The sequence below is a fragment of the Lissotriton vulgaris genome, chromosome 7 (genome assembly GCF_964263255.1).
Source record: "Lissotriton vulgaris chromosome 7, aLisVul1.2, whole genome shotgun sequence".
Classification (NCBI taxonomy): Eukaryota; Metazoa; Chordata; class Amphibia; order Caudata; family Salamandridae; genus Lissotriton; species Lissotriton vulgaris.
Window position 1 is genome coordinate 1,738,632,912 of NC_141695.1, and position 24,935 is coordinate 1,738,657,846.

Here is a 24,935-nt window from a genome sequence, read left to right on the forward strand (position 1 = left end):
TTCTGTCGTCGATCCATTTTTGTTCAAGGGCATGATCCAAAATTACTGTGAGAGTTTTCAAGTATTCCTCAGTGGGGTCTCCATCCAAAGGGATGTAAGTATTCTTATCTTGTACGTGTTGATTGACACTCGAATTATAAAAGGTGGTATCCATGACGATCAGGGCTCCCCCTTTGTCTGCTTTCTGGAAAGTTATTTCAGTATCATTTGACAACTGCATGATGGTACTCAGTTCATTCTTAGACAGATTGTTTCTAGTAATTTTGTTGTAGTTGATTTGTTGAATGTCCGTTAGTATCATTCTTTCAACAGTTTCTATGGTTTTGTGCGAGTATGGAGCACAGAATGTGCTCTTTGGTTTAAAGACTGTGATATCGGTGGAGGATGAAGGTGTCGCATCTTTGAAAAAATATTTCAGTTTGAGGTTTCTGAAGAACTTGAATAGTGCTATCTCCGTTTCGGCAAGGCTGGTCTTATAAGTCGGTACAAATGTAATTCCTTTGTTTAATACCGCCATCTGGGCTGGTGTCAACATTTTTGATGAGATGTTAATAACTAGGTCGGTTTTATTGACTTCTGACTCCTTGTTCGTTTGGCTATTTCTTCGGGAGTTTCTTCTCCCCCTCCTGATGCGATTATGGGTGGTGCGTTGGCTGCAGGACTGATGTCTAAAAAAGGCTGCTTCTTAGTAGATGTACTTGGTTGTTGGGTTTTCTCGATGGGTTGTCTTGTCTGTGCAATGTCCGATTCAGATACTAAACTTTCTTGTGACGAATTAGTGGATGGTTTAGTTTTGGGTTGTTGCCATTTCTTTTGATTATAAATTTCTGCCCAGGTGTACACTTCGTCATATTTATAATCAATTGTGTCTCTTTTGTATTTTCTGACTTTCCGATCGTTCACTTCTTTGGCGTATTTGTCTAATCTTTTATTTACATCCTCTAGTGTTGTTTGTAAATCTGGAAATTTTTCAAGCTCCTTTTTCATGTTATTTAGATCGACGTCGATTTCTTTGAGAACTTTGGAAATTTCCTGTATGATTAATAAGATTAAATCCAGTGAACATTTGTTCAGAATTTGGTACCACTTTTCAACAAAGTTCTTACTGTTCTTGCACAACATAGGTTTTAGAGCAATTCTCAACCCCCTGGGGATTCTCCTGTTTTTATGATAATGTATCAGTGTCGTCGCATGTAATCTTTGGTTGATCTCTTTTTTGCTTAGAAATTCAAATTGCCGGATTAATTGTGCTGTGGTGGAAATGTTAGGACTGAAAGTTCTGGTCTCTTGTATGAGTCCATAAATTTCTTCTGCCGCTTCAGAAGTGAAGGCTAACAACTCAGCTTGATTGGACGTTAATTGCGCTATTTCATCAAACTGCATTTTTCAAACTGTTTATTGGTGCGCTGGGAGATGAGGTAGGCAAATGTCAATGAAATTAGGTTATAGTATCTCCGTGCACTCACTAGCTGATTGAGGTTCAATTGGTTCGAGCGCGTTACCTTGTCGCACTATGCCTGGTAGTGCCTTAAATCATATATGCAAAGTGTGATAAGGGAATCACTGCAAGGCGCGCGATTTCACATGAAACTGGTAGGTTTCTTCAAATGTTTATGCCAAAAATCCAAACCAAAACTTATTTGAAAGCTTAATTCAGAATTTATTTCATTCCAATGTAGCGTTGATTTAAAGAGTTCATTTTTTGGAAAAAATCAAACATCATTCCATCTTCACATTACTTGTTGCTTGCCCAATGCATTTCGGGTTAGTGGGTGTAACCCTTCGTCAGGGGCCTAAAAAATGAAAACATACAAGACCTTAACTTTCAGCAGAAAAAGAGCCATGGGGTCAAGATGACCAAACATATAAATAACAATCACATAGATGCTGTGGTTATGCATAATGAAACATTTATCAAGCCTGTGAGCTAAGAATACATCAAACGCAAACAAATCTAACCCAGCTCATATCATAAAAATATCGGTATGGCTCCAACAAGTATCTAACGTGCTGCCAGTGGTGTGTTCATGGGTCAAAAATAAAGGTGCTGTGAATAATGAAGAATGGAGTGAGAGCCAGGCAGAGGGACAAACTCAAACGCAAAAACGGGGAGCTTACCGCAATAGTAACGTGTAGTCGTCTCGAAGTTCCAAACGCGACTGATCACCTTGTGACGTTCAAAAGATATATAGATGATTTATTTTTAATATGGAAAGGTGACAAAGAACAATTGTTGACTAACATCATGGCAATAAATCAGCTAAATCCCAGAATTAAATTCACGCATACCATCCAGAAAGAAACCATTGCTTTTTTAGATGTACAGATCACAATCATAAACCAAAAACTACACACTCAAGTGTACAAAAAACCCACTGACCGGAATTCTAGCTTGTTGTACCAAAGCTTTCATCCTGAAACTTTGAAAAAGCATTTACCCACTTCCCAATTCATCCGGCTCAAAAGGATCACCTCGGACCCTCACAGATTGGAGGAAACTCTCACTGATCAGTTACAACAATACCAAAAACGTGGATATCCTAAAGATGTGTTGGATGAATCCATCAAAAAAGTCACCAATCTCTCAAGAGATCAATTATTAACATCTAAACCCCAATCAAAAGATAACAAGACAGTGTGTGTTTTAAAATACTCGACAGCATCCACGCAAATCAAAAGAATCATCAATCAGCACTGGAACCTCATCAGAACAGAACCTGATTTGACCAATCTTTATAGTGATCAGTTGACCTTTGCCTTTAAAAGATCGAAAAATCTGAAAGAGACACTCAGCACCAAAAAAGTCATCAAAACTGCACCAAAAGGTATGCTCAAATGCTTGAATTGCATACATTGCAACAATATAATACCCGGCAACATTTTTATGCATCCAACTAAAGGTCACAAAATCGATCTACTATACACAGGAACTTGTGATACTAAAAACGTGATCTATGCAATCAAATGCCCATGTGGCAAAATATATGTCGGCCAGACAGAAAGAAAGATTAAGATGAGAATCTCAGAGCACAAAAGTAATATTCGGACTAAAAATATGAAATCAGCATTAGCAACACACTGGCTTGAAAATAATCATCAAATCACCCAACTTAAATTCACCATACTTGAGATACTCCCGCAACGCCAAGACATTGATCCCACCAAACAACGACTACAAGCTGAATTTCACTGGATCAAGAAACTGAATTCCCTCCAACCAGCAGGGATCAATGATCGAATTGAATTTTCATGCTTTCTATAACTTATGACACTCCATATGGCTATATGAGCGACCACCTACTCCTCTACGGATGATCCTATGAACAATCTCAAATTGAACTCTCTCAGTTTCTCGCACCATATTGGTTAAATGCTGCACTTATTTACTTAGTTAGCATTCCCTGTTTAATTGCTCAAGTTGTCACCCAGCACATCACATTGTTTGATATTTGATGTTTATTTTTGTTATTGTCGTTTTCCACAGCCTTATAATGCATCACTTTCACCTGAGTTGACATTGTTCATACATCTTTCCTTCAGAATCATTAGTTTTCCAGTATACGCCTCTCCCTTTGAATGCTTGTTCGCATGAGCCTTTGTTTACCTTTCCTCGGCACAACACGTGACCTCAGCGCACCAATCATAACACCCTTAACTGCCACGCTTTTTAGCGCATTTTAGACACTTCTATTTCATTTTACCCTGGCAATGATTAATTCCTTTATTCATTTTTCGGGTGTTTTTACACCTTTTTCGTAACTCTTAAACTCTGCAGTTTCACGGGTTTATCCCGTTTTATTTTTCCGAACCCGCACCACGTGACCATTTGACTCAGCTATAACTAACCTTCCCATTGGCTCTCCGCATATCGGACCGGTTCCGCGTTTGGAACTTCGAGACGACTACACGTTACTATTGCGGTAAGCTCCCCGCTTTTGCGTTTGAGTTTGTCCCTCTGCCTGGCTCTCACTCCATTCTTCATTATTCACAGCACCTTTATTTTTGACCCATGAACACACCACTGGCAGCACGTTAGATACTTGTTGGAGCCATACCGATATTTTCATGATATGAGCTGGGTTAGATTTGTTTGCGTTTGATGTATTCTTAGCTCACAGGCTTGATAAATGTTTCATTATGCATAACCACAGCATCTATGTGATTGTTATTTATATGTTTGGTCATCTTGACCCCATGGCTCTTTTTCTGCTGAAAGTTAAGGTCTTGTATGTTTTCATTTTTTAGGCCCCTGACGAAGGGTTACACCCACTAACCCGAAATGCATTGGGCAAGCAACAAGTAATGTGAAGATGGAATGATGTTTGATTTTTTCCAAAAAATGAACTCTTTAAATCAACGCTACATTGGAATGAAATAAATTCTGAATTAAGCTTTCAAATAAGTTTTGGTTTGGATTTTTGGCATAAACATTTGAAGAAACCTACCAGTTTCATGTGAAATCGCGCGCCTTGCAGTGATTCCCTTATCACACTTTGCATATATTGGTATCTTTGCCCTCACATCCAAATTCTTGCAGAATATCTTCCAGAAGTGGACAATTCGGAGGCAGACCTGCTTAGCAGAATGCAGCAACAAGTCCACAAGTGGGAACTCCACCCCCAAGTCCTCCAATGCTACCTCCACTATTGGGCGACACCAGACGTTTTTGCTATATGCCTCACGAGAAGCTTTCCAACGCACCAGACTTTCTCACTCGCACGGGTCCAAAGCCAGTCCTTGCAACCCCTAACATCTGAACCTCACGATTTGGCTCCTGAAGTCATATAATTTGGATACTTGCATCTACCTCTAGAGTGTATGGGCATTCTTAAAGAGGCACAGCATCCATCAACTAGAGCCTGCTATGCTTATGCTGCTAAATGGAAAAGATTTGTCCATTACTGTATGGCTCAACACATGCACCCCTGTTACAACAAATAGGATGTTATCTGATACACCTACAAATATCAAAGCTAGCATACACTTCCATACAACTGCACCTTGCAATTGCAGCATACCTGGAAAATAAACACAGGTCTCTTTTTCGCGTATCGGTCATTAAAGCTGTCATGGAAGGCCTTAAAAGAATTATCCCTCCCTGAGCACTGCCAGCATGAAATATTAATGTGCCACTTACAAGACTTATGTCCACGCCTTTTGAATCTTTGCATTCCTGCCCCCTCCAGTTCCTGTCATGGAAGGTTACTTTCTTGGTAGTTATCACATCATTGACAAGGGTTAGCAAATTGCATGCATTCACAATAGAAGGACCGTACTTTCAGGTTTTCCAAGACAAGGTGTGACTACGGATGAACCCAAAGCTTCTTCCAAAAGTCGTACCTCCTTTTCACTTAAATAAGACGCTAGACCTCCCTCTTTTTTTTAGGTTTCGCCTAGAGCAGAGCATGCACTCCTCTAGAAGAGGGCTCTTGGAATCATTTCAGACTTCCAAGAGCCTTCTCCGTGTGGGTGTGCCTTCTCCCACACATCCCATTGGCCTTTGAGTGTGGCTTTCAATAATTGAAAGCACGCAAATGGCCTAAGACTGGAGCATGTCCCTCCTTCCCTCAACTTTAACTCCCCTGGTCTAGGGGTCTCTGGAGCGAGCAGCGGCGCGCATTGTGAGCTGCATTCCTCCCTGATCGTTATCTTGTCTTTCGCGGCCGCGCTTGTTTTTGTATTGTCATTTGCACTCAGGTTTACAGAGACTGCCGCTTCTTGGGGGGGCTCTAGGATGACAGTTCCTCCCAGGCCCACCTTCCAGGCCCGTCTATGCATCCCAAGGGACAAAGTACAGGCTGTACAAGTGCTTGGAGGCGGGCACTGGGAGGGAGGCACTGTTAAGGGTAGAGCGGATAGGTCATGGCAGGCACTCGATCTCTTGGCACCTTCTTCTAATTAACTTCCTTCTGAGCACAGCCCTGGACCCTGCTTGATGCTCCTGTCTAGCTCCTCACCTGCTCCTCGGAGCTCAAAGCACCCTACCTTGTGTTCAGGACTTCTTTGGTATGATCAAAAAAAGGGCTGTGTTATCCCAGATAATTACTCCAGTGCCCCCCGAGACTCACCTGCAGCTCTGCTCCTCGTGCTCCATGTGCTTTGAGGCACATTAAAGTCTCCCAAGAGGAGGTGCAGCCAAAGTTTTAAAGACTCGCCTGGATGGTTTAAACTCCTTCAACCATAAAGCTCCTACCTAGGCTTGTTGGTACTCGCCATATTGAAGTGCTTTGGTTTCAGTACAGCCCCGCCTACCCCAGGAGAGAATCTCTCACCTGTGAGGCTCCAGCAAGTAGATGAGCCTGGGGCTTGGGGGGCATTGTGACCCCCTCTGTGGTACAAGAACCGGAGATCTGGGGTCTGCAGGAAACACCCGAGGGGGGGCGACATGGGAATCTTTGAAAGGATGTTCTTGAATATATTTAATCTGTAATTGTTACACGAATTTCTTTGAAAGTAACACGTGAAACAAATGGGCACACTGGTCATATTGTTTGTTTGACGCATTTTTTTTCTTAATGGATATCAATATAGTTTCTCTTCTCATCCCTCTGCTTTTTCCGCCTCCCTTTGTGAGCTGTCTCCATCGCCCATTTTTGCTCTTTCCTCCGTGCCTCGCCAAACCCCTGCTCAATTGGTTTCATGTTTTACCCCACTTCTATCTTTTGTTAGCAGTTTTATGTACCACAAACCCAAAGGTATCGAAGCACTTTTACATGAGCGGCAGTTACGTTATTTTTTTTAAGGTATTAGTAGATTAATTCATTTGCCAAGAATCACTAGGTGTTCGTCTGACGCTGGTACTAGACACAGAACAGGCTTACAGGCAAGGGCGGAGGCTGAAAGATCCGAGAGATAAACAGTTTGTTTTTAAAAGATAGAGGGTTGGACGGACTGGAGTTAATGAGGAATCGTTATAGGGGGGAGTAGGAAAGAGTCCAGAGCTTTAAGAAGTTCCCAGGAAGTCCACAATTATAAAACAGTTTCCCTAGTGACTCGTGCACCATGACTCCAAAATTGTATTTAAAAAAAGTCAAGGTTAATGCAACAATATATTACAAACTGAATCAGAATTAATTTAGCACACGGACCCGTAAACAGTGTAGAAGCATGCCCATCTCTCCTCCCTGCTAATTGTCAAGCAGCACCATAGCCAAGGTGAACAATTGCCCAAAGCCCAGAGGGGGCAAGATTTAAACTCGTCCAGAAGAAGGGACAGCTAACAGCTGGTTAACCCAATAGGTTCAATAGTAAATTCCTCAAACAATTATCTATGATGTAATGGTGCAAATGAATATCTACCCATAACTTTTCAACATGCTGCACAACAGCAACACTGCCTACACCATAGCTTAAAGACCTTGGCAAAGCCAATAGCTCTGGCTAAACACTTGTAAGGTCTCAAAGGCAAGACCTATTGCCTATGCCAATGCTTGTTCTAAACTGGAGACAGTTGCAGAAAGAGGCCCACACACACTTGATGTTAAAAGAGCATTGCTGTATTACATTGATAGGACTAAAACCTTTAGGCAAACACAGCAGTTATTTGTTCCTTTCTCGAACCCTAGAAAATGTAAACACGATTTCAAAAGCAGAAATTGCACAATGGATAGTACAATGCATTCAGATATGTTACATTAAACCCAAATGTACAATACCATCGATCCACAAGCACCTTCTACTAGAAAGTAAGATGATTCTTTATTGTTTCTAGGTAACATTCCTTTAGCTGGCATTTGTAAGACAGCTACTTGGACTAATCCACATACATTTAAAAAAAACTACTGTTTGTAGTCCAAGCAAGAAAACAAGCTCTGGTTGGTCAACCAGTGTTAAAAAATGTGGGCCCAATTATGTCTGTGGGGCCGACACTGATGTGCCGTCGGTCCCACCGACATCTCTTTTAAGTTTAAAGTGAAAGTTCATTAAAATAATTTGCAATGATAAGATTTCAATGAACAACATAAATCATTGAGCAGATAATCATAAATTTTGAAAAAAGACATACAATATAACACCAGCAGGAAGACTTCAATGATAACAATATAACAAATGTGTGATATGCAATGAAAATGTAGGGGAGTAAAACATAGCATAATAAAATAGGACAACATTTCTTAACCAAACTGCATCATGGAGGTTCAGGAACTTCTTCAATTTGGGGATTATATAAACATGCGGTATAAGCAGATTTATCCAAAAAAGTGATTGGGAGCCATAAGAGATCTCTTGTAATAACTAACAAAACAGGGTGGATGCATGCCCTATCAAGTCTATGGTGATAAAATACTCCATACCACCATGCTTGAAAGGACACTTGTGAAGAATCCTTCAAAGATTTGGTAATTTGTTGGAAAGCTACTGCTAAAAGTAATCAATTATATAAAAATTACTAGAGTAAGATGACCAATAATCAGAGGAACTACCCAGAAAAATATGAATACAATTAAAAGGAGAGTATGAATCAAAAAATTGAATTAATCTTTTTCTAAACTTTTAGCCAAAAGTCATATATAAGAGGACATTCAAATAGCAGATGTTTAAGATCTGCAAATAGATGAGCACAGGACCAATATTTGGTAGATAGTGTAGGGTCTAATTTATCGAGTCTAACAGGTGAAATAAATAATCTGTTATATATAAAACATAATGTTTGAGTTGTGTTAGCCGTCCTAGAAGACTTTCGTATTTTAGACCAAATCATATTCCAAAGAGAAGTGGGAAAAATAGATGGAAGATCTATTTCCCAACAAAGTTCAACTTCAGTTTAATCTCTATCCACTGGAATTAGAGTTATATGTTTATATATTTGAGACGCAGAAGATAATGTATCTAATAACTCGCAAATAGGAGAAGAAGAAAATGAAGTTACTTATTCAGAAGAGATTGTGATAAGCCATTTGTATTACTGAGATAAGTGAACTATATTGTTATATGAGGTCGGAAATGAAAAAAGAATTTGAGCTTCTGAAAAGGGAAGACTGGAACCATCATGATATAATTGAGAGACCCGTTTCAGTCCCTTAGAATACCTATCTTTCCAAAATATAACTCTATTATTGACCTTAATCAAAACATTGTACCAAACAGAAGGAGGTAAAAATTTCGCTCTAGTTGACTTGAATGACATAAAAATGGGAGAACGAATCCTACATGTATCCTTGAAAATTGGGGGAGATAAGAAAGAAGGCTTAGATGAAAAAGATAAACATTCTAACAAGGAAAAGGGACTGAAATAAGATGTCTCCAGGTCAGCCCATAAAGGAATAGGCACAACATCGTTATCTTGTCATAAAAAGGCTGACTGTTTAAGACAGAAAGCCTGCTGATACTTGATGAAGTCTGGAAAATTAACACCTCCCAAATGTTTTGGCTTTTTAAGTTTACACAAAGACATCCTAGATTTTCTCCCACTCCATAAAAATGTGCACAAAATTGAGTAGATTTAAAAAAAATAACATTTGGGAATATGAACGGGCATGTTAGAAATATAAAATAATATAATGGGAACAAGCATCATCTTGATGGAATCAAGACGACCCCACCAGGATAAAAATAAGGGATTCCAGCGAGATGTGGGATCAAGTGTGATTGTAGATAAGGAATTCAAATTCAAAGTGATAGAGTTTTTAACAGAATCGTAGAACAATAAGCAAAGATATTTAATTTTATCAGGGTTCCGATGAAAGGAAGATGCAGTGAAGTCAGAGGGGAAACATAAATATTTAAGGGAAGAATTTCACATTTATCTGCATTCAACTTGTACCCAGAGACCTTTGCAAAGTTATTTACTTCCAATAAAAAGGCAGGTAAAGATGCTTGTGAATGAGATGCATTATATCATGGCATAAGCTGAAAGTTTAAATTGAGGATTTCTATAAGAAAAGCCAGTAATTTGGGGATTAGAACAAATTCTTATTAAAAAGGGTTCCAAGGCCAGAATAAATAATAAGGGGAAAAGAGGGCATCCTTGCCGTACAACTCTGCGCAAAGGAAAATAAGGAGACAAGAGACCATAAGCGAAAATAGAAGATAAGGGAGAAGAGTAAAGTAATGACACATGTTGAATGAATTTGGGACCAAACCCGTACCAGTAGAGGGCAGAAAAATAAAGGACCAATTAACCCTATCAACCGCCTTTTCTGCATCCAGAGAAATTGCTACTAGGGAGGATTTATAGGATTTAGATTTACTAATAACATTAAAAAATAAACGTATGTTATCGGAAAGGATTATACCTTTAATAAACCCACATTGTTCTCTTCCAATTAAATGTGGTAGAAAATTCTCCAGGCGTAGAGCTAAAATGTTTGCTAAGATCTTGTAATCTAAATTAATTAGAGAAATTGGGCAATAATTCTTAAATAATTAATGATCTTTTCCATCCTTAGGAAGTAGGCAAATCAATGTTTTCTTAAAGTATCACTGGATGTTTTAGTTGAAATAAAATAAAGACTTGATGTAATTTAGGTACAAGTAAAGAAGAAAAATTTGAGAAATTCGATAGTAAAACCGTCAAGTGCTGGAGCTTTGCCTTGTTTAATGGAATGAATGGCAGTTGAAATGTCCTGAATCTGAATAACTTGTTCTAATAAAGAAAAATCTAAATCAGAGTGTATAGGTGCAGAAATGGAGGATAAATAAATAGAGGCATCCTGCGTGTCCGATTGGACTTCTGAGGAATATAGGGATTGATAACATTTTGTAAATTCTGAAAGAATATCTTCACTTTTGTATAGAGTTTGATTTGAAGGTGTTAGAATAGAGTCAATAACAGTACGTTCTTTCTTAATTTTAAGATAATTCGCAAGTTTCCCTGATTTGTTCTGAGCACCATAGTATTTTGCACTAGCCTTGAGGAGGAAAGAATTAGCATTATCTGTAGAGATTCGATTGAATTCAAATTTGGTCTTTAAAAGATCACTCAAGGTATTCTTAGATTGGGATTTATAGTAAGAATAATGTAGTTTTTTAATCTGGGAGAGATTTTAATTTATTAGTGGCTGATTTTTGTTTATGAGATAGAAATTGAATAATAAAGTCTCTAGAGGCGGCTTTAAAAGTGTCCGAAACAATTTGAGGTGTAATCCCAGGGGTTTAATTTTCCGTAAAGAAAGTATGAGCAAATTGTTCAAAGGCACGTGTGAATTGTGAGTCCGACAGAAGAGCGTTATTAAACCTCCACCGAGGAAGGAATTCTAAATCTAAAGTGACTGGTGCATGGTCAGAAATCAATATAGATCCTATATCAGGATGAATAACTCTCTGAACAAGATTATTGGAAATAAAAATATAATCCAACCTAGATTGAGAAAAATGGGCAGGAGAAAATAAAGTATATTCTTGGAGAGAGGGATTACATAATCTCCAAGCATCGACAAGAGATCTTTGGGAAAGGGTTGATATGAATTGAGAGTGCATGTGTAAAGGTATGAATTTGGTTTTAGAGTGTCTGTAATATGGTTTTTGATCCTATCCTAGACAGTCACCACCCACAATCAAATAATCATCTGTAGAAGTCATCAATTTAGATAGTACTCCTGGCCAAAAAGATTTATCTGATGCAGTAGGAGCATAAAGATTAACAATAGTTACTGGAATCTTATCAACAAGTAAAGATACAGAAACCCATCTTCCATCACAATCCACATCTTGAATATGCATTTGTACACTGAGACGCTTGTGACATAAAATAACCACCCCATTACGCTTTCCAGACTCTGGAGAGGCAAAGACCTGACTAACCCATTGACGCTTTAGCTTAGTAATTTCTTTATCAACAATATGTATTTCCTGCAACAAAACAATGTCTCCCTTTAAAGAAAAAAGATGAGATAAAACTCTTTGACGCTTTATAGGGTATCCTAAACCTTTAACATTGCATGAAATGATTCTTAAAGTCATTTATCACGAAACATTAACTTAAGAACAGTACCATATATGATAATAATTGTAACTGGTGCACTATCCGAACAATAAAAAAAGTAGAATAAGAAATAACTTTGAAACAAAGAAGGTATGGTGAAGAGAATTGCAAATGGAAAAAGGAATATAAATAAAGGATAAAGTATAGAGAAAAGATGAGAAATAGAAAGATATATACAACTAGTTGTGAAAAACATTAGGTAGAGACAAAGATATAAGAAAGAGGATACAGATAGTTGATAAAGGCCATTGAAGATAAGAGAAAGCAAAGAAGAAGAAAGGGAGGGAAAAAACACAAGAAAGAGGACCATATAAACAGAAAAATACCAAAACCATGTATGGGACACAAAAAATGAAATACCAAGAATCACACAGAAAGATCAGGGGTAGTGGAGCCACAAGGAGGGATGGTAAATCAACCGGAACTCCACTGACTGGTACAGGAGGAAGACAAAATACCATCAGACAAACGGGTAGTCACATGAATGAATATGAAAGAGTTGAACCTAATGAAAAAAGAAATAAAACAAGTTCTAGAGAAAGTAACAAATACATCATACAAACAACCAGAACAATTTAGCAAAAAATAGACATATCAACATTTACAGTGGATCTTGAAACGTCCATGTCCTCCTGTGTGCAATTTCCCAAGAATCGTTGAAGGAGGCGGGGACCTTCATATGTGGTAGTCTTATTTTTATATGTGACTTTAAAGAGATAAGGATGTATAAGACCAAATCTGGTGTTGATATCTCATAGTGCCGGTCTCATGTCTAAAAATTGCTTCCTTCTATCTGCCGTTGCCTTGGCATAATCTTGTGAGAAGAAGAGGTTGGAACCTCACCAAGAAACTTTACCTTTGGCTTTAGCAGCTTGTAAAACTCTCAGCAAATCTGTATATTCCAAAAAGTACAATATCACTCCTCTCGGTTTAGTTAATGAATTTGTCGAATGTGAGTTTAGACCCAAACGGTGGTTCAAAGGTGGGGAGTTTTGGATATCTAAACGTCTTGGATGAAAAGATTGAAAAAGGAGAGCGGATTCGTACCTTCAAGTCCCTCTACCAAGCAGTAAATGCATAGGGTATTGCGTCTGTTGCGATTTTCAAGGTTTTCAACTTGCTTCTGAAGACTTGAAATCTGGGACTGCATTGAAGGAACTTGTACCACGGTAGAATGGAATAAGTCTACTTTACAATTGAACCACTCTGTTCTCCATATGAGACCATTTATCGCCTTATCGCCTAATTGTTGTAGACGTAAATTAGTCTCCTCCATATAAGGCTTAAGAGCTCGAATTTCCTCCAGAATTAGCTCAATTGAAATAGGGAGAGGAGACACTGTTGGTGAGTGAGGATCTAGTTTGACCCTCTTCACAGATGATTGTGTCGACATGCCCGGTAGTTTCGATAAAATTGTAGAAGTAGGTAATGAAACATTAGAGACAGGTGGGTTTAATGAGGTCTGGTCTGACTCAGCCATACTTTCCTGAAGAACACTGAAAGGATTGTAATCCACCACCGAAGTAGAAGACATTACCTTGGAACGTTTCGCAGATTTTGTTTTCCCCACATATAAAGGTCACAAAATAGTAGAAACGAAGACATTTGAGGAGAAGTCTTGCCATATATTTGATATCCATACAAAAGCATCCAAGGAAGTCAAAAATAGCTGAGGAAAATAAACACGCATCAAAAATCATTCAGGAGGAGTAGCATAAATGTATTAGAAAAAACTAGCCTTAAGAAGCATGGATGCAATAAATTCAGGTTTTCATTTTTCATGTCGTTGAAAAAACCAAGCTACCTCGTTCTGTGAGGAAAATCGCCACTCTCGGCAAAACAAAATGGCGACCGCGAGTCTCAATACACTCAAGCATATCAAAGGTAAATTAAGCACGCCCCTTACTGCGGGAACCTCACAAGGTGGATAAAAATGTGGTCGACATAATCAACGAAGCAGCGGTTGCCTTCCAAGCCGTTCGCCACGATGAAAAACGCTGAAATTGGGAAGATCCTCCCGCTTCGTCACGGAGCTCACGGGAGAGGGGCCATCCCTGACGGCATCCAAGCCACTCCCCCCCTCACCCCCCCTGACATCTCTAACCTCGGTCAGTCCACCACATTAGGATCCGGTCAGTCTGACCGCATTGGCCCAGACACCAACCGATAGCTTCCGAGCGGCTCAAAGAGCCTGTCGGGCGGTCGGTCGGTCACTCACTTTCCCCACAATAGAGGCAATGCCTTCTCAGGCTTTGCCGTGGGGATTACAATCCACCTTTTCCACCAGCCATCCGACCGCCATCTTAATCGGTCCCTTTATTCCAGACAGCTGCACCAACTGATATGAGAGAGAAAAAGACGGATGTATGATGATACAACGCAAACATTTACAATGTGTGCCTTTACAACAGTTTTTACATCGCAACATCCATTACAACGCATATTTTTACATCACATGCCATCACAACGCATTTTTAGAAACTACATTTACAATGCATTCCATTACAATGCATACTATTACAACGCATACCATTACAACGCATATTACTTTTAGGGCAACAGTAGGGTAAGTGTTGGATAGTGTAGGGGTAAAAACTACTATTCCCTCTCCAGTGAATGCAACTGTAGGGTAAGTGTTAACTACCTTATTTTTCGTTGTATGACATGCGTTGTAGTGGCATGCGTTGTAATGACGTGTTGTAGTGACATGCGATGTAATGGCTGCATCATAATGGCATGCAATGTAATGGATGCTTCTGTGTAATGACTGTGTTGTTAAGGTGGTGCGATGTATTGACTGCGTTGTAAAGGTTGGTTCGAGGCATGTGGGCTGCTGAATTCATATCTGTGCATAGATCGCCGCCTAATGTTGGGTCCGGATGATTGCACATTGTTGTCCTGGAAGAGTCTTCGAAGTATCACGAGATAGGTGGCTCCTCCCCTGGACTACATTGCGCATGGGCATCGACTCCATCCCCAGATTGTTTTTTTCCGCCATTGGGTTCGGATGTGTTTCGGTTCCCTCTGTCGGAATCGATAATTGTTAATTTACTTTGCTCTAGACCAAAAGGTCTTTAGGACTTGCGTCGGTATTGTCTATCGTTCGGGTTCGTTATTTCCTCGGCTCCGAACCTACACTGCCCTTCCGCGTGCTTTCGGCGCGGACGGGCCTAATCGACGCTCCAACCTCTTCCATCATGGAACGAAGTCCATTTAAACGGTGCCCGGTGTGTGCCTCGAAGTATCCGCATATCGATGTACACCCGGAGTGCAATAAGTGTTTGTCGCCGGACCACGACGAGGCCAAGTGTATGGCCTGCTCCATGTTCCGGTCCAAGAAAACACTCAAGCTCCGCCGAGCTGCGCGACTGGTGGCCCAACGATCGGCTCCACCTCCTACAGACATCTTCGATGCGGAGGATGTCGGGGACGACACTATCCAAAAGATCACAGAATCTAACCCGGCATCGGAGGTCGAGGACGACTACGACGCGGAAGACGAGGATTTTAATGAAGTCGTCGAGGAGGTAGGGGACGACGACGGGGCCCTTGCCACCGTAGAGGATAGCTCGGATGAAGAGCTTCCTCAGACTGACTCCGGGGCCAGCCAACATTATAAGGCCCAGGTCGAGGGATCGCCCTCGGGCCTTACCCAAAGCCTTGATACCCGTCCCACGGCTCCGCCTTCCGGCCCGGCCACAGACATTGATACGGCGCCACTCCCGGTACAGCCAAAACCGAAAGTGAAACCAACGGTCTCGACGCCAGACGTATCGAAACCGAAAGCGCAAATCAAGCTGGTCGGGTCGAACACTTCGGAGGCCTCGGCGCCGAAGAAATCCAAGATGGCCGTCGAGCTCAAGAGCCACGCCAAAATGGCCGACCCGAAGGCTACTGTATCGAAGCTGAAGGTTAAAGGGACCGACGCAGCTGCATCGGCGCCGAAAACGGTCGACGCACATAAGGCTCATCTCGATCCCAAGAAGGTCGACGGCGATAAGAAGTCCACTCTCGACCCAAAGAAGCGGCAGGACGACCCCAAGTCCCACACTGCCTCGCTTCCACTCGACAAGGCCAAGGGGGCAACGGCGTCGACTCCGAAGAGCGCGTCATCGGTCGACACCTCGAAGCCGGCTTCAAAAGACTCTCTCGAGACGGTGCGTCCCTCCGCCTCGTTCACTAAGAAGGTTATGGAGTCCCTTCAACGTATTAGGGAGGGGGCCGCAGCATTCGAGCCAAAGGACCCTGTGCCGCCCAAGCCTCTAGAAAAGCCGGCGAAGGCGCCGACGCCTATTCTGTTCACTTTGCCACCAAAAACGGCGCCGAAAGCTTTCACAGCAAAACCGGGCGCCGGAGTGCCCGTGAAAGTGTCTTCGACGCCGAAGCCATCATTAGTGGTCCCAAGCCCACGGCAACGACCGTTGGCAGAAGAGGAGCGTCAGGAAGTTATCATCGACGCCAACACGGGCAAGCTCTCTCTCCTTAAGAGAAAGATCACCCCTGAACCACAATTGGAACATTACCAAATTCCACTCAAGAAAAAGATGGACTCTGCTGGTGCCTCTGCCTCTATGGAGCCCGTATCACCACAGACACAGGAACTTTCGCCCTCGCATTCCCATGTAGAGGAGGGTGAAGGCTACGACGAGGATGAGTATAGCTATCCCGTCTACTCAGACCAGGAGGATGTAACTGAACCATGGTCTGCTGGTGGCGATCCTGGGGACCCGCATTCGGGACAAGAGCCTCAGCTTTTTTCAGCCAAGACTTCCCCAACAGAGGACTCTGGCTGCCGCCCTTTCAATGAGGGCATTGAAAGCTGCAATCACGACGTCGATCTCCATGCTGACCCAGTGGACGTCGACTTCCTCTTTGACACCTTTTCAGTCTCTGAAAAAACTGTAAAGACTTTGCCAATGCTAAAAGGGGTGTTGAAACATGCGGCTGAAGTCTTCAAGGAGCCCACCCGGGCAAGAGTCATCAACCCACGTATCGACAAGAAGTACAAGGCAGCGCCCACTGATCCTACTTATATCAAGGGACAGTTGCCTCTGGATTCCCTGGTTGTCTCCAATGCACGCAAACGAGCCAACTCACAGACTACGGTGATGCTCCTCCCCCAGACAAGGAATCAAAAGTTTTTGAGGCTTCTGGGAAAAGGGTGGCTGCGCAGGCAGCCAACATATGGCGCATATCCAACACACAGGCGCTACTAGCGCGTTATGACAGGGCACACTATGATACTCTAGAGACCCTTTTACAGCACTTACCCGATCAATATAAGGAAGCAGCAGAAATGTTGATACAGGAGGGGAAGCTTATCACCAATGCTTCAATTAAGTGCGCTCTGGACGTGGCTGACACCGCCTCGCGAGCGATTAACACTAGCGTTCTACTTCGTAGACATGCATGGCTAAGGATATCCGGGTTCAAGCCAGACATTCAAACTACCATCTTGAACCAGACGGTCAACCCAGACCACCTCTTTGGCCCCGAGGTTGATACCACCCTCGAGAAGATGAAAAAGGACACCGACACTGCGAAGTCTATGGGCGCCTTGCAGTCCCAGCAGTTTCGGGGTGGTTCCTTTCGTCGCTCCAATAATAGAGGCACCTCAAGAGGTCAACTTTCACAGTCGACGCAATTCTACAAGAGCAACACCCAAACTTCTTATACCAACAAAGGTCGGGGTGGATACCGTGGCAACAACGTCAAAGGCAGAGGACGTGGAAATAACAGCTCCAGGTCCTCCACCGCCAACAAACAGTGACGCCTTGTCACTGCCCCCCGACCACGCAACACCGGTCGGGGGGAGAATCCAGCAGTTCCTGCCCATGTGGATGTCCATCACCACGGACAGGTGGGTCAGAACTCTTATCCAATACGGTTATTGTCTGGAGCTCACATCCACTCCACCCAACATACCCCCAAAAAACCGTCCTATGTCCGGTGAGCACTTGCACTTGTTGCAGCAAGAAGTCAACGTCATGCTGCAAAAAGGGGCAATAGAGCTCGTGCCCCTGCAGGAAAGAGGTGCGGGAGTTTACTCCCTGTACTTTCTGATTCCAAAGAAGGACGGATCCCTCAGGCCCATTCTGGACCTCAGGCCACTAAATTTTTATATCCTCTTGGAGCATTTCCACATGCTCACGCTGCAGCAGGTTCTTCCACTGCTTCAACAAGGGGACTACCTGGCAACTCTGGATCTGAAGGATGCATACTTCCACATTCCACTACATCCTTCACACCGCAAATACCTCCGGTTCACCATACAAAACCAACACTACCAGTTCAAGGTTTTGCCTTTTGGGGTCACCACGGCGCCCAGGGTTTTCACAAAGTGCCTAGCAACGGTGGCGGCGCATCTCAGACGTCAGAACATTCACGTCTACCCCTATCTGGACGACTGGCTTATTCAAGCCAAGTCGGCCCAGCAGTGTGCCAACCACGTGTCCCAAACCATTCACCTTCTGCACGATCTGGGGTTCTCACTGAATTACCCAAAGTCCCATCTCCAGCCCGCTCACATACGGCAGTATCTGGGTGCGACCATAAACACTCTGGCGGCTACAGCACAGCCGAATTCAGTGAGGATCAACAGCATTCAATCGCTGATCCAGAAATTCAGACCTCAACACTCGCTTCCAGCAAGAGTGTTCATGCAGTTGATTGGCATGATGGCCTCCTGCATCTCCATTGTCCCGCACGCGAGACTACATATGCGTCCGCTTCAGGAGTGCTTAGCACGTCAGTGGACTCAGGCTCACAACCAGTTGAAAGACCTAGTGTTGGTGAGCGGTCGGGCATACAACTCTCTGCATTGGTGGAATCCACGAAACCTTTGCAAGGGCCGACCGTTTCAAGAGCCTGTGCCACAGATTATCCTGACGACGGACGCTTCTCTCCAGGGATGGGGAGCGCATGTACTCCAATACACTGTGCAGGGACTATGGACGCAACAGCAAAGGAAGATGCACATCAATGTACTGGAACTGATGGCAATCTTCATGGCCTTAAAGGCATTCAAAGTACATCTGTGCAACAAGGTCGTGTTGATCCGGACGGACAACATGACGGCCATGTACTACATTCAGAAGCAGGGGGGCACGCACTCTCCGCAGCTGTCTCATCTGGCTCAGAGCATGTGGAAGTGGGCCATTCAGAGGAACATCTTCCTCATGGCAGAGCATCTCCCAGGCAAGGACAATCAAATGGCGGACCTGCTCAGCAGGCACAGCCACCAAATGCACGAGTGGGAGATACATCCATCAGTACTCCAACCGTACTTCCAAAGGTGGGGTCATCCAGAGATAGACCTGTTCGCCACAAGGGAGAACGCAAAATGCCAAAGCTTCGCCGCCAGGTTCCCACACCCACAGTCGCAGGGCAATGCGATATGGATGAACTGGTCAGGCAGATTTGCGTACGCTTTTCCCCCAGCACCTCTGATTCCGCTGGTGGCACGCAAACTCAGGCAGCACTCGATGACTCTCATCCTGGTTGCTCCAACTTGGGCTCGCCAACCATGGTACACCACGTTTCTAGAACTGTCCGTGGTACCGCATCAAAGGTTGCATCCCACACCCAGCCTTCTGACGCAGAGCCATGGCGACATTCAGCACCCAGACCCGCAACAGCTCAACCTGGCGATCTGGCTCCTGAAGTCCTAGAGTTTGGCTACCTCAACCTTCCTCCCAATTGCATGGACATCATTCGGGAGGCTAGGAAGCCCACTACTCGAGCCTGTTATGCGGCGAAATGGAAGCGGTTTGTCATCTATTGTGCAAACCACAACATTGATCCGCTAGATGCTTCTATTCAGAACATCATCTGTTACTTGTTCCATCTATACAAGTGTAATCTGGCATATACTTCCATTCGCATTCACCTGTCTGCGATGGCCGCATACCTCCAAAATAGACAGCACCTTTCACTTTTCAAAGTGCCTGCCATCAAAGCATTTCTGGAAGGCCTCAAAAGAGTCATTCCACCACGGACTCCACCAGCTCCTGAATGAAACCTCAATGTGGTTCTTACAAGACTGACGGGTCCTCCCTTTGAGCCACTACATTCCTGCGAGATTCAATTCTTTTTTTTTTTTTTTTTTTTTTGGAAACCTTTATTGTGCAACAAAGCTTACAGGTACGGGCCCTCAACCATGCAGGCCGGCCGCGAAATCAAGTAGTAGCACATAAGGCAAAATCAAAACAGCTCAGCAGTCCCAAAGACGAGGAGCAGCAATTATCTGATACATCACATACTGGAGAAAAGGTGGGACCACTGAGTACAGGATAAGTGAGGTTAATTTTTAAAGTTATAGATAAGAAGGATCAGACGCAGTCACTTCATCGAGAACACATGGCGGGTAATGATCCCAGTGAGTCAGCAACAAACCAGGCAATAATTAGAGAATCATCAGAAGAACTTGAGGATAAGAGCAAACAGTACAATACATACTGGTCAGTACCCGCCCCATGAACGTGGAACATCCTGACTGACGATAGTGGAGAGACCAACAGCCGAAACAATAAGCAGCGCTACACCTAACCACCAAACTGACCCAAAGGAAAAGGAAAAAGCAAGAAGAGTTAAGAGAGAAGGGAGAAAAATAAGGCCCATAGAACCAAGACGAAACAAAAAACCCACCCCCAAACACCCCACCCAGCACGCATGCAGAGGCTACGGCCTACCGCCCCCTAGCAGTGTGCCTGTCGCCCAAAACCGAGTCCCGAAATATAGACTCAGAGAAGAGAAAAAGGAAAGGAAAAAAGAAGGAAAGGAAAGGAAGAAAAAGAAACTAAAAACTAATGGGAGAGGAGACATGCAATCAAAACGAACTGCTCCCACCACCCACCCGTGCACAATTTGAACCCACGAGAAGAGGAAGTCAAATACAGGAACATGATGAGGAAGCGATCATACTTGTACAATTGAAAGTACGCCATTTATCCATGCACGAAGTAGTAGTCCGCCGATGTAGAGAATCTCAACCCTGTCCCTGCCTGTCCAGGGTCATAGACACGGAGTGCACATTGAACCAGAAGCGGACGGGCCAGGAGAGAGAAGCAAGAACTTCAGGCCACAACACACGGCACCAGTCATGATGGTCTCGGAGCGGGCCAGCAAGAAAAAGCAACAGTAACAGCAGGTACCACAAGCAACGCCCCGTTGACCAAGAAGGGGCAATCTCTCTACTAGGACAGACATCAAATCTCGGCTCAGCAGGGCAAGGCGAACAATCGCCGGGAGTCACGGCAAGGCAGGCCTGGACGGACCCCGGCCGGAGTCCCTCAGTCATTCCCACTCCTGGGAAGCGCTCTCGACAAAGCAGAGCAGCGGGCACCCAGTCCTCCAGACAAGCGACGGCCGTAATCACATCAGCCTCCGGGAAGGTCCGTGCAGCACAGTTCAGCGGTTGGTCCGGACACGTGGGGGGCGGCTCAGCAAGCCCGCCAAGAAAAACACCGTCAGGCCTGGCGGTATTAAACATCATGGACTCACGCCAGGAACTCAAGGCAGCGAGGACGTCGCCAATCGTAGGATCACCCCTACAGTATTCAGCAAACGTGCCGTGCAGCAGGCCAGTGTCCCCGTCGACGAAGGGTCTAAGATACAGGTCGCTGGCCGTCATCTTGTCAGTGCGGCGGGGCCACCGTACACTCCAGCCCCGATCCGGTTGCCAGCGGGGTGCAGCGAGAGCCAGCCGGGGACAGTCAGCAGCACCAGTGATGCAGGGAGGCGGGCCACGCAAACAGTGGAGGTAGTCGGTGCCCACGGCCCATGGATTCCGACCACCGAGTCCGGACGGAGGGTATCAAAATGGCCGGCTGGGAGACAAAGGGGAGACGCGTCTCCCATGCGGTCAACCCCCGTCCGTGGGATGCGGCACCCCGCCACCAGGTCCCACCAGGCCCCGGGACCATCCAGCCGGGCCCGGTCAGTCGTCACCGGTCCATCCGCACAGTGGCCTCTTCGGTCGACCTCTCTCCTCCACCAGGGGCCGGCGCAGGTACTGCGTTCCAGTCGGGGAGCCGCAGGCAAGTCCGGGCCCGCTCGCCTCTCGGGCTCCGAAGCGAACAAGGGCACAGCTCAGGAACCGCAGCACCCAGGGGCATCCGGAGCAGATGGTAAGAATCAGCAATCTTTCATGTTTCCATATTTCCACGAATACGTCTTCTCGGGGCAGGATACGGCACAGGATTAATAGAACAGGCGAGAAGGTCTACGGAGCCGAGCTACAACGCGGCCATCACGGTCGCGAGCTTGGCTCCTCCCCCCCGAGATTCAATTCTTAACGTGGAAAGTGGCTTTCCTTGTAGCAATTACATCGCTACGGAGGGTTAGTGAACTGCAAGCCCTCACAATCCAAGAGCCTTTCTTCCAAGTTCATTCGAACAGGGTAGTGCTCCGCACTAACCCTAAATTTCTACCCAAGGTTGTGTCTCAGTTCCACATCAACCAAACCATTGAGTTGCCAGTTTTCTTTCAAAATCCAGAGTCACTGGCGGAGCGGATGCTCCACACCCTTGACGTTAAACGGGCCCTAATGTATTACATTGATAGGACCAAAGATTTTAGGAAAACTAAGCAGCTTTTTGTTGCCTTTGCACCACATCACAAAGGTAACCCTATTTCCAAGGCTGGTATTGCTAGGTGGATTGTGAAATGTATTCATATCTGCTATGCAAAGGCAAAACGCACTCTTAGCATTCCACCAAGAGCCCACTCCACCAGAAAGTTGGGGGCCTCTATGGCTTTCCTTGGAAACATTCCCTTAGAGGACATATGTAGAGCAGCCACATGGTCTACCACACACACATTTACCAAGCATTACTGTGTAGACGTGCACTCCAAACAGCAGGCAGCTGTAGGGCAGGCTGTTCTCAAGACACTTTTCCAAACTGCTGCAGCTGGCACAGGCGGCCGCCGCTAATGGAGGGACTGCTATGTATTCTATGCACAGATATGAATTCAGCAGCCCACATGCCTCGAACTGCAAATGCTACTTACCAGTATGCATCTGTTCTTGGCATGTAGGGCTGCTGACATTCATATCGCCCGCCCTCCTCCCCGGCGCCTGTAGCAGCTGCAGTGTTCACATATAATTTCATGGCATGGTCATCATTCACTGAGTTTCACTCCATCTTGGCCACAATGGCTAAAAACAATCTGGGGACGGAGTCGATGCCCATGCGCACTGTAGTCCAGGGGAGGAGCCACCTATCTTGTGATACTTCGAAGACTCTTCCAGGACAACAATGTGCAATCATCCGGACCCAACACTAGGCGGCGATCTATGCACAGATATGAATGTCAGCAGCCCTACATGCCAAGAACAGATGCATACTGGTAAGTAGCATTTGCATTTCCCGCAGAGACAGGCAGTTATAGTTAAAAAGAATGAGTGGATGAGAAGCATTTTCTACACTCAATAATAATTTGACACCAAACATGTTGTCTAATCCTCTGTGACTGTATCAGGAATGTGCAGCGAGAGATGTTTATTGCATGCTCTAGACCGCCTACCTCGATCTCACTCAGGTCTATCAGGTGGTTCATTGAGGCGAAATATCACTGTCTTCTGTTCAGTTACAAAAGGTGTCTTTATTTTCTCTAAGACTACATGCCAGAAAGCTCACTTCCGCAGGCCAATGTCCCAAGAGAATCTCAACCAAAGGTGGAAGAGCAGGTACGGAAGCATTTCCCGGAGACCTGGATCTGGGACCTGACAGCAGTTGGGTATGTTATCTTTACTTTAGTAGAATCTGTTGATGATATTTCATGTTCTTGATTAGCAGTGGATGACCTGTTCTTTAAGTTGGAATCAATTATTGCTTCATTGGCCACTGTCCAGTCTTTGTGCTACACTGAGTTTAAGGTATTGTGGCACATAAACATCAGAAAAAATATTGTGATGCAAAAATATCTCGGTATAGAATATTGCTATTAATAACATTTTTATTTTTGGCAGATAGTATCGTTTTTAATGATACTGTTGTTTGAAATATCGTTTTCAGCAACATAGTTGTAAAAATATGTTTGATAAATTATTTAAATGTGTTTGTTACTATGTTAATTTTAGATGTTAGTACTTTTTGGCATAATTCTTATTAAATGTGGCTAACGTTTTAGCTCATCATGATTTTTCTTTCCTGTTTTGTTTTGATATCATGGATGTCAACAGCTTAGATGTGATACTGACTCATATTGTCTCTACTGAGAATCTCGGCTGTACTGTACTATATATGGTTGTTGATACAATAACATTTGTTTTGAATTTTTTTAATATAATGTAGTTTGTAATTTTACGTGATTTAGTTGTTTTAAAAAAAATATGAATTATTTATAATGTTGCAGTGGGTTGTTGGTATTGTAGTGGGATAGGGTTGGAAGTTATTTAAATTAGAAATATTTTAATTAATGGTAATTTGTTTTGTATTGTTGAGTACATTTTTAATTGAATAATTGTGTAAATTGCTTAATTGTATTTTTGGATTTGAGGTTTATTATTAGCAATAGTGACTTATGCTTTAGTATGTCATACTATATATAAATGTGTGTATGTTTGTATAAATATAGATTTATACATAGTATTAACCCCTTGCGTGCTGCCGTCAGCAGAGTGGACAAAAAGCGTGAATAGTCTGGTAGTACCTGTGTCGATCCACAAACTGCTCATCCCGCCATGGACAGAACATGATGGCATAAGCGTGCAGACACAAGGGGCTCCTGAAGCCAAGGTTCTCACCACAGAGACCTGTTTTGGTTTAGGGTCAGTGGGCTCAGTATAGAAAATTCAGTAGATCGGATGACAAAGTTGCATCCACTACATCCACCTTCCACTGCTTTGTTGGGTAAGTATATGATTTCCTTTCATAAGTCTACTTATACTCATCTCCTAAGGTAAGTATGCATTGGGTTAAGAATAGTTAATATATACTGACCTCAGGATGTAGTGATAGGAGATAGCCTGTAAGTGATATTATTGTAGGTCAGTTCTGTTAATATCTAG

The 24,935-nt window shown here is 43.7% G+C and overlaps 1 protein-coding gene and 1 long non-coding RNA gene across 2 annotated transcripts in view; one reads left to right on the forward strand and one right to left on the reverse strand.

The window, feature by feature from the left end:
• The window catches only part of LOC147706528 (alpha-2-macroglobulin-like protein 1), a 268,374-nt gene that overhangs the window by 142,618 nt on the left and 100,821 nt on the right, over positions 1 to 24,935 (forward strand). The window contains exon 18 of the mRNA XM_086932997.1: positions 23,542 to 23,662. Within this exon, the coding sequence (XP_086789123.1) occupies positions 23,542 to 23,662 (121 nt within the window). The remainder of the gene's footprint in view (positions 1 to 23,541; positions 23,663 to 24,935) is intronic.
• LOC147706529 (uncharacterized) overlaps positions 12,325 to 24,935 on the reverse strand; it is a 137,676-nt gene continuing 125,065 nt past the window's right edge. The window contains exon 3 of the long non-coding RNA XR_015297663.1: positions 12,325 to 12,428. This is a non-coding gene — a long non-coding RNA (uncharacterized LOC147706529). The remainder of the gene's footprint in view (positions 12,429 to 24,935) is intronic.